Here is a 10818-nt window from a genome sequence, read left to right as displayed (position 1 = left end):
TCTACAACATGAAAGCATGGATCCATCCTGCCTTGTATCAACGGTTCAGGCTGGTGGTGGTGGTGTCATGGTGTGGGGAATATTTTCTTGGCACTCTTTGGGCCCCTGGGTACCAATTGAGCATCGTTGCAACGCCACAGCCTACCTGAGTATTGTTGCTGACCATGTCCATCCCTTTATGACCACAATGTACCCAACTTCTGATGGCTACTTTCAGCAGGATAATGCGCCATGTCATAAAGCTGGAATCATCTCAGACTGGTTTCTTGAACATGACAATGAGTTCACTGTACTCAAATGGCCTCCACAGTCACCAGATCTCAATCCAATAGAGCATCTTTGGGGTGTGGTGGAACATCATGGATGTGCAGCCGACAAATCTGTGGTAACTGTGTGATGCCAGCATGTCAATATGGACCAAACTCCCTGAGGAATGCTTCCAGCACCTTGTTGAATCTATGCCACGAAGAATTGAGGCAGTTCTGAAGGCAAAAGGGGGTCCAACCCGTTACTAGCATGGGATACCTAATAAAGTGGCCGGTGAGTGTACAACAAAACACACAAAATTATATAAATATATACACGTATAACTCTTCTAGAGATTGATGGTCACAGGTAGGAATGATTTCCTTTGGCGCTCTGTGGTGCATCTGGGTAGAAGGAGTCTTCTGCTGAAGGAGCACGTCTGCTGGACCAGTGTGTCATGGAGAGGATGTGAGTCATTGTCTAAGATGGACTGAAACCAGGACAGCATCCTCCTCTCTGCCACGGTGGTCAGGGTGTCCAGCTGCTCCCCAACAACATTACCGGCCCTCCTGATCAATTTGTTTAGTCTGTTGTTGACAGCGACCCTCAGCCCACTGCCCCCAGCATGTGACAAGAAAGAAAAGCATGCTAGCAACAACATTCATAAAACATCCTCACAGGTGTTTTTGTCCTCCTTAAAGATGATAAATACAGAATTCATGCTCTTTTCAGAACTAGATGTTGTGTTTTATTGGGTAAAGAGAAAAATGTGTGTCTCTGCAAGTCATCTAGCAGTCTTCAATAAAATCATAGATAAATAACTATTTTAATGAAAGCATATTAAATAACCAATTCATGTAGATATTAGTACATGTAAATATCAATTTAATGCATAATAATTACTGATAAAAGTGGGTAAGTAATGACAATGGAAAAGATGTTCGCCCAAAACACAAACCTGAAAGAATTTTATCCACTATACGTTTTATGTAGAAAACACGGATATTTGAATATATTCCTCTATTTGTCAGCAAAGGCTGTGGGAAAGTATAGTTTGTCTTTATTTAGAAAATATGGATGTTTTGCTCGTTCATTTTCTGGTTGGAACAGTGTAGATTGACCGTGAGGTTTTGGTGCCTGTCTACTTATGTCCACCCCTCAGTGTACATTGGTTATTGCCTGGCCACCCTTATAATTTTTTTTCCGGCTATGCCTCTCCATTGTAAGTGTGCAGTGGTGTCAAAGGTACACACATTTGTTACTTAAGTAGAAGTATAGATACTGTAGTTTAAAAACACTCTGATAAAAGTTGAAGTATTAACTTGACCTCTTTACTCAATTACAAGTGAAAAAGTATGTCCTCCAAAGACTACTTAAAGTATCAGAGTATGAAGTAACCTTCAGCCAGATGCCACTACATGAATTGAAAGCATAATTTTTTGACTATTTCGGAAAACTCCTGTGAGGTAGGGCCAAGGATGAGGGAGGTCTTGTTGGTCTCCATCACCCGATACGGTCTCGCCTGTGTCCGACCTTTCAGACATTTCAACATCTTTTTCTGAATCTGACATTGTAGCCAGGGGCGGAGTTAGATGGGGGGCCAGAGATGGCAATGGCCCTCCTTAGCCAATCATTGGCCACCCCCTACCATTTTTTCCCCTTCTAATACAGATGGTGGCAGCAGTAATACTCTCAAGTGGAATATTCAAAACATTTTAATTTTTCATACATTAACAATTACTTCACACAAAAAAAAACACTGTTATTAATTATGCACATCAATGTACTAATGTTAAAGACGATAAGTACAGAATTCATGATCTTTCAGAACTAGATTTTGTTTTATGTGGGGTAAAGAGAAAATTGTGCGTGTCTGCAAATTGTCTAGGAGTCTTCAGTGAAATTATAGATAACTATTATAGTAAAAACGTATTAAATAATCAATTTATATAGATATTAGTACTTGTAAATGTTAATTTTATGCATAATGATTATTAATAAAAGTAGATAAGTAAAGACAATGGAAAAGATGTTCGCTCCAGAACTCAAACCTGAAAGGATTTTATCCACTATACCTTTAATCTAGAAAGCACGGATGTTGAAATATATGTGTCAATTTGTTAGAAAAAGGCTGTAGGAAAGTAAAGTTAGTCTTTATTTAGTGAATATGGATGTTGTGCTTGTTATTTTTCATTGTTGGAACAGTGTTGATTGACCCTGAGGCTCTGGCGCCTATGCGCTTACGGCCACCCCTCAGTGTACATTGGTAATTGCCTGGCCACCCTTATAAAATTTTTCTAGCTACGCCTCTGATTGTAGCATGGCATAGACAATTCACGTTTACAGTTTAAAGAACACCTGCTTGCTTCTGATGATTTCCTTTAGCTAACCAATGTGTGTTTGCGTTAAATTACTCATCAAATCACACTAGTTTTCACTAGATGTGGATGGAGCCAATGATCTGCATTGGATGGCGCACATGACGTGAAATAAATATTTATAAACATTAAACCCAAGCGAAGAATAATGAGTAACGTTTGTTTTAAAAAATAAAGGACTAGAAAGTACAGACACTTGTGTGAAAATGTAATAAGTAGAAGTCAGAAGTAGGTAATAAGTAATAAGTAATGGAGTAAAGCCCAGATGATCAGAATCAGAATCAGAAATACTTTAATAATCCCAGAGGGAAATTACTTTTGTTACACGCTTTAGTTACAGTTTTACATGATACATACACACATCCATCTATACAATATAATAAAGATAAAAAATAAGAATAAAAAGAGATAAAATATATATACACATATAGCTCTTCTGTATATATATCTGTACACAAACACACAAAATTATATAAATATATACACGTATAACTCTTCTAGAGATTAATGACCACAGGTAGGAATGATTTCCTGTGGCGCTCTGTGGTGCATCTGGGTAGGAGGAGTCTTCTGCTGAAGGAGCTCGTCTGCTGGACCAGTGTGTCATGGAGAGGATGTGAGTCATTGTCTAAGATGGACTGAAACCAGGACAGCATCCTCCTCTCTGCCACAGTGCTCAGGGTGTCCAGCTGCTCCCCCACAACACCACCGGCCCTCTTGATCAGTTTGTTCAGTCTGTTGTTTTCAGCGACCCTCAGCCCTCTCTGCTGTTCTCACCACTTTTCTCACTTTCTTCCAGTCTGAGGCGCTGCAGCCTCCACCCCACACAGTGAGACAGCTGGTCAGAACGCTCTCTCTCTCTCTCGCTGTAGAAGGTGGTGAGGATGGGTGGGGCTCTCCTCATCCTCACAGGAAGTACATGCGCTTTTGTGTTTACAGTCCAGGTGAGGGTGTCTGTGATGTGCACCATCAGGAATTTAGTGCTGCTGACCACCTCTACAGCTGAGCTGTTGATGACCAGTGGAGGGTGGTTAGGCTGGTTCTTCCTGAAGTCCAAGATGATCTCCACGTTCAGGATCAGGCTGTTTGCACCTGCCCACCGGCTGCTTCACCTCCTCGCTGTAGTTCTGATCGTTTTCGTCTCTTATAAGGCCCTCCACCGTGGTGTTGTCTGAAGTTTTCAGACAACACCACGGTGGAGAGCAGCAGAGATGGCGTCCTTGGTGGAGTGGTTCTATCGGTAGGCAAATTGGAATCGGTCAAATGTTGGGGGGAGACTTTATAAGTGGGGGGGGGTGCAATATATTTTTTTTTATTATAACTAACTTCAGCGTGTTTGACTGTCCAATCATAGACCCCAATTCAGTGGCGCATCAGATGTTTGTAAGGTGAGCTTCTCAGGAGTGACGGCGATGACAGCCAATCACAAAAGAAGTCACAGTGAGCCAATCGGGAGCTTTGGGGTGGTCTTAACTCAGGGAAGTGGGCTTCAGCTTGAACTGTGATTTTCCGCATGGTCCGAATGCTCAACGATCGTCTGTGCACTTTAGTGTACCATTGATTTTGGACAGTAAAATGTGCATGGGACCAAAACGGAGGATTGATAAAGTGCAGGGGACATGACCCCCCCCAATCCCACCCCCAAAACTACGTCCATGGTCCATCTATTTATATAAATTAAGCTATAATATAAATCCAATTTTTAATCTTGTTGCTCTGAATCTACATTTTGATTTAAACATTTTATGATTCCTAACAGGTTGTTAAAATAAAATAAAATAAATAAATACGTACATTTTTAACTGTCTAAGAAAAGAACAACAACGGCCAAGTTAATGGTAAAAACTTTCAAAGATATAAGTTCCCTACAGTTAATTAAATTTTGTCGTATAAACTCAATATTAGAAAAAGGAAGTTTTATTTTGAAAAGCATCCACATGTTCTGCTTTCATTGCCTGCTCGGAAATCAGAGTTCCAGGTGTCATTTTTCAGAAGGAAATACCCCCTAGATTTTTTTTTGTTTGTTTATGTTGTTGTTGAACTTGCTTAATCTTGTATATTCATTAATTGAAATAAATAATAAAGAAGAAGTAAGGAAGGTGGGACCTCAAAACGGAACACGCCGCGCACGCAGCCCTGCGTAATCAATCACGTCTTTTCATAGTTGAATGTTTTTCTGGTCTGTTATGGTACCTTTTATACTGTAAGAATGTTAAATGAGGTTAAAGAAAAATCTAACTACAGTAGTTTAACTTGAACGACCAGTCCGAAGTTATGGGATTTCTGAGGTACATTGAACGCAGCACCGGTTTTGCTTCCGGGTGTTTGGGGTTACTGCTCGCGCTGCTCACGTTTCGAAGAACGCTGGTGGACTTCTCCATCTCTGAGCTGAGAAACTGTTGTCCTGGAGCCCGGTGCCGTTTCCATGGTGAAAGGAACGTAGCTTTTTCGGAAAGTTCGGGAACCAACAGGAACCCCGCGTGGTTCTGTTCAGTAAAAAAGTGTGAGTACAACCGGGGCGTGTTGAGAGGGTCCAGCAGGAGGAGCAGCAGAGGTTCTGACTAGACCTGCAGTTCTGCAGGATTCTGGTCCTTTGGGTTTTCTACTAGAACATTTTAGAGAACTTTCCGCCTCCTTCTTTTGAGGAGTTTCATAGAGATGCTAAGTTTATTTCCCGCAGCTTTCGGTACCGACCCAGTCCGCCAGAGGTACCGAAAACTGCTTTCGTCACTATGGTAACAGAGTAAATTGGACCGAGACAGAACCCGACAGAGAAAGTGTTGATCAAACAGTGTGGGCTCAGTATCCGAGTCCAGATTCTGTTCAGTAGAACCACATTTCTATCAGAGTCCAGATTCTGTTCAGTAGAACCACATTTCTACCCAAGTCTAGATTCTGCTCAGTAGAACCACATTTCTATCCAAGTCCAGATTCTATTCAGTAGAACCACATTTCTATCCAAGTCCAGATTCTGTTCAGTAGAACCACATTTCTATCAGAGTCCAGATTCTGTTCAGTAGAACCACATTTCTATCAGAGTCCAGATTCTGTTCAGTAGAACCACATTTCTATCCAAGTCCAGATTCTATTCAGTAGAACCACATTTCTATCAGAGTCCAGATTCTGTTCAGTAGAACCACATTTCTATCAGAGTCCAGATTCTGTTCAGTAGAACCACATTTCTATCCAAGTCCAGATTCTGATCAGTAGAACCACATTTCTATCCAAGTCCAGATTCTGATCAGTAGAACCACATTTCTATCCAAGTCCAGATTCTGTTCAGTAGAACCACATTTCTACCCGAGTACAGATTCTATTCATTAGAACCACATTTCTACCCGAGTACAGATTCTATTCATTAGAACCACATTTCTACCCGAGTACAGATTCTATTCATTAGAACCACATTTCTACCCGAGTACAGATTCTATTCATTAGAACCACATTTCTACCCGAGTACAGATTCTATTCATTAGAACCACATTTCTACCCGAGTACAGATTCTATTCATTAGAACCACATTTCTACCCGAGTACAGATTCTATTCATTAGAACCACATTTCTACCCGAGTACAGATTCTATTCATTAGAACCACATTTCTATCCAAGTCCAGATTCTGTTCAGTAGAACCACATTTCTATCAGAGTAGATATTCTAGAACCACATTTTTGGGTTTGCTGTCAGTCCAGATGCTCAGAAGTGGATAAATCTCAGTAAACGATTGATAAGCTGATGAATGACCTCTGATGATGGTTGATAGATTCTTCTTCTTCTTCCTCAGTTTGTCCTCATCCAGATGAAGAACAGAGGAGGAGGAGGCTGGATGGACACTCGCCTGAAGCAACGAGTGGAGCAGGTCTGAACATTAGCAAAAAAGAGATGATGTGTTCTCCAGGAGTTCGCTGGTTTAGAGCGGCAAGGTGTATGGAATGTGTCCCTGTTAAAAGACACGGAGGCAGATGTCTGGTTTTGTGGTGGATTTACTGTGGCTATACAAAGGAATACAAATAACAGTCAGTGCAGAACACACCATTCATAATATAAATAAAATATTTATATCTGAACATAAAAGACTGTATTTAGCAATGACACATATATGACTCTATTGTGAATGAGAATACAGCACACTTCGAACATGGTGAAAATAAGCTTAGTAGCTGAACATCTGCAGCATAGAATGCTTAACATTAGACATATAATCTAATTTTTATACAATATAAAAATATGCACATAACACCATACAGCACAATAAAATACCATTAAACTACACATATAAAGGAAGGATGTAATGAGCTACACACTGCTGCATCAGTAGGAAAAACTCAGCCATCTCACATGCAGGTATGGTGCGTTCAATGGAGTTTCGAACGTCTATGGTGCGTTCATGAGCGTCAGCCATCTGACATCTCACCAAAAACACAATATAAAGGAACAGTTTCCAATGGAAAACATCTAAACAACATGGGCTTTCTAACACTTAGAAACGGTCGATCCGATGCTAGATAGAAAAATCCATCCTAGAAGAAAAATCAGTTCTGGCAGAATCTCACCTGTCTGATTAAACACTATCTATATTTATGGTGACAGATCAGTTCTGATAAAACGATCTGTAATTCCCCAGAACTAGCAGAGGAAACCTTTCACAGGGTTAGTGTAGGATAAAGGGTTAGTGTTAAATAATGGTGGATACTGAGTAATAGGGAAAGCTTTATGGTGATACGTTATTCAGACGCATCGCACTGCCCTAGATCACCGTTTATTTGTTTATCAGTGAAGCCAAACAGCATGAGATTAAATGTTGCTATCAGCTATGGAAATGATTAAGCTGATGGAGAACAGGAAGTCTAAATCAGTGGCATCCAGATTCAGTCCTAAGGGTTGCTTTCTGCCATGATGGATGAAAAACAGGATTATAAAGAAAAATTAATCATAATAAAAAAGTAGTTAAGTACAGTAATTATGTAAATGTATTTGGTTATTTTCCACTACTGCTAAAAACTGAAGACGTTTTCTCAGAATGGTACCAGAGATGCGGTTTATGACCACCTAGAAGAATCAAAGCCATCAAGATGTTCCTGCAGCTGGTTCTGACCGTGCTCCATGTTGACTTTGCTTTCAGTATATGGCCTCCAGCAGCAGCGAATATGTGGACCTTGCAGAAATGGCCGTGGACCTTCAGAGACAGTTCAGGTAATGATTCTCAGGTAGTCTCATCTGGACCCCGCTGGCCGTCTCTGGTCCATCAATTATCTGTGGATACATCTTTAGCAGCACTCCCTGCCTCCTGAGTGGGTCAGCCGGTCCACTCCCTGCTGCCTCAGTGGGTCAGCCGCTGAACACTTCTGTGGTTCTGCCCTCAGGATGGACTACGGACGGAGAAACAAGACGGCCTTTAGGATCCAGGTGGAGAAAGGTAAGAACCGGACCAACATGGTGGGCCGTGTCCAATGTGAGGCTTATGAGAATCTAGACCCAGGAGGATCAGTTCTGTGACAGGGACTTAACTGCTGCTGTCCATCTGCATGTTGAAGTTTTCAAGGCCGTCAAAGAGGAGGTGGAGCTGAACGACCTGGAAAGCAAACATCTGGCCAAGAGAGCCCGGAGCAGCTGCAATGAGACCCGGTGAGCGGCCCTCCGTGACCCGCTGAAGCTCTAAAACCATTCATAGCAAAGAACACATTCGAAAAACTTCTCAATCCAAAAAGATTTTTCTCAGGTTTTCTTTTTGTTAAAAGCTTCTCAGATTTCTATTTTTCACTTTTTGTTTAAATCTGAGTTTTCTGAATTCCCATCACGGTCGCGGTGGGGCCTAAAGGCACCTAAAGTCCATGCACAAAGGCCCCGGGCCGGGAATTGAACCCAGATCCTTCTTGCTGCAAGGCAACAGTGCTAAGAACTGCTCTATTCTGCAGATATTATGAATTTAATATCTTTGAAATCCCGCTTTTACAGATTCCCCTCTCTGCACTTCTGGCTGGTCTGTGTGCAGACCGATAGAAATGAGTCTTTACTATAGTCATTCTTATTGGTCGATACACAGACCAATCAGAAGAGGAGAGCGGGAAATCTGTAAAAGCAGGATTTGAAAAAAAAAAAACTGAAGGTACTCCAGCTTCCTTCCACAGTCCAAAAACATGACCGTTAGGTTAATTGGCTTCTCTAAATTCTCCTTAGGTGTGAGTGTGTGAATGAATGGTTGTTTGTCCTGTGTGTCTGTGTTTTGCCCTGCGATGGACTGGAGACCTGTCCAGGGTGTACCCTGCCTCTCGCCCATTGACAGCTGGAGATAGGCACCAGCACCCCTTGCCACCCCAGCTGAGGTAAAGCGTGATGGAATATGGATGGATGAAAACAATGCAAGTAATCTTAAACTTTTTTGATTGAGAAGTTGATCAAATGTGCTTTCTTGAAATAGGGGTTTTTGTTTTATCAATATTGGGATAAAGTTCTTTCCATACTGCCGTGGTCCATATTAACAGCATTCTGCAGGACAGGTTTAGCTCTGAGATTAGCTGCTTTCCAGAACTTCATGAAGTCTCCTAGATCAGGGTCTGAAACCTCTGAGCTGCTCTCCTCAGTGCAGGGAAACCAAAGCAGCAGCAAACATTAGCGGACCCGTTGGAACAGACGTTCTGATAGGAGTTTCCAATCAGTGGTCAAACATGCACTGTTAAAAGTAGCCATAAACCACAGGCGTAGGTTTCTGAGGGATTGTTTTGGACATATCCCTAAACAACTTTGGCCTGTTTGAGACATGTCCCCACCAATAAGTTAGCCTTTTTCCCCCTTTCCACTCATTTACTTTAGCCAAAGGTAACAGAGGTTGGGTGCTGCTGTCTTCATTCAGAGCGTTTTGAGTCAGTGTTTTTTTTCCTCTCTTGTGCTGGTCCTGTGTTCTGCCTCTCGGTGTAACATCATCGGATCTGTCACTTTGAGACACCTGATTTGCGGCCGCATATCACTGCGTACAGAGTAGCTACGTGGTTGAAGGAGAGACACACAGCAGCACTCAGTGAATATTAACCAGCAGCTACTTCGATTCTTAGTAAGTAAAAGTTAGGAGACGGGTTGGTTAAAAAAGTTAGAGATCATACCACAGAAAAATCTGTTCGACAGACATACGGAGCTTTTTCAGCCAAAACTGCAACAGATTATAAGTTTATACAAGTTAATATTATAATGCAAGAAGCTTGAGAAAACAGTTAAACTACAGGTTAAAATTAACATGTTTTCTTATTGTGTTGAGAGAAATAGACTGCAGAGCTTCTACACATCTTGAAATGTCATTTCTGGCATCATTATATTAGTAAAGAGGTTCATAAATCTTAAACAGCACAGAGAGAGGTAGGGAGAGCTGCAGATTTAAAAGCGAAACAGATCCACTGGGACATGCAATAAAATAAATCTCCAAGTTTACCAGAAAGTTTTAAAATAAAAATAAAAAGCTATTCTATATTTATAATGCAGCATATCTATATTTTTCTGGATGGCTGGATGGAATTGAAATTGTTCTTCTAGGGATGCATGATATATCGGTTTTAGCATCGGAATCGACTGATATTTGTTTTTTTTTGTTTTTTTATAAAGTAATGTTTTAGGGCCCTATATATGTAATGCACTAAAAGGCATCTCTCTTACTATCTATTAATAGAAATATCAGTGTATAATGGTTCTCTTGTGTTCTCAACAATAGAAAAGCATTCAATAAATATATGTTTGAGCTAATTTTTGGAAACTACAAAAACCTAATGAATGCGTTCGGGTCTAGTAACTGTAGCTCCATCAGCCACTACCCGAGTGTCCCCACAAACGTTCGTCACAAAGTTACACCCTTGCCATAAACTTAACATTTATTATGTGCTAAAATAAGCTGCTGCAGTATTTTCAGACAGAGGGGAGGATTTCCTCATCAGACTCGAACCAGAGCAAAATGCGATCATTCAGTCAGAGCCATCTTCTTGTGCTGAACGGTTGCCGTGGTTTCTAGAGTTTATTATTCAAGATTTTCACCTATTCTAGAGATTTAAATGTTACATTTGGATTTAAGTAGCACCTCCCCTATTTCAGAGCAGCAGCCACCTAACCTAATGACTAGGTAAACCACACCACTTTTCTGGTGATTAAAATGATGATCTTTATAGGGCTCTGGTGAGAATCCCTCCATCGCCATCGGGTTTCTGAAGGATCGCAGCT

General features: G+C 41.1%; 1 protein-coding gene across 2 annotated transcripts in view; it reads left to right on the top strand.

Moving 5' to 3' along the window:
- Positions 1 to 4883: 4883 nt before the first annotated feature.
- Positions 4884 to 10818, top strand: part of nvl (nuclear VCP like) — a 30196-nt gene continuing 24261 nt past the window's right edge. The window contains exons 1-5 of one of the 2 annotated variants that reach the window (XM_038299401.1): positions 4884 to 5127; positions 6407 to 6481; positions 7745 to 7815; positions 7894 to 8038; positions 8157 to 8247. In XM_038299401.1, coding sequence (XP_038155329.1) covers positions 4899 to 5127; positions 6407 to 6481; positions 7745 to 7815; positions 7894 to 8038; positions 8157 to 8247 — 611 coding nt within the window. In that variant the 5' untranslated portion in view covers positions 4884 to 4898. The remainder of the gene's footprint in view (positions 5128 to 6406; positions 6482 to 7744; positions 7816 to 7893; positions 8039 to 8156; positions 8248 to 10818) is intronic. The other variant, XM_038299402.1, reaches the window with a different exon arrangement.

The sequence above is a fragment of the Cyprinodon tularosa genome, unplaced genomic scaffold (genome assembly GCF_016077235.1).
Source record: "Cyprinodon tularosa strain WSP-4 unplaced genomic scaffold, ASM1607723v1 ctg428, whole genome shotgun sequence".
Lineage (NCBI taxonomy): Eukaryota > Metazoa > Chordata > Actinopteri > Cyprinodontiformes > Cyprinodontidae > Cyprinodon > Cyprinodon tularosa.
Note: the sequence above shows the minus strand (reverse complement) of the source record. Positions and strands in the feature narration are given on the sequence as shown.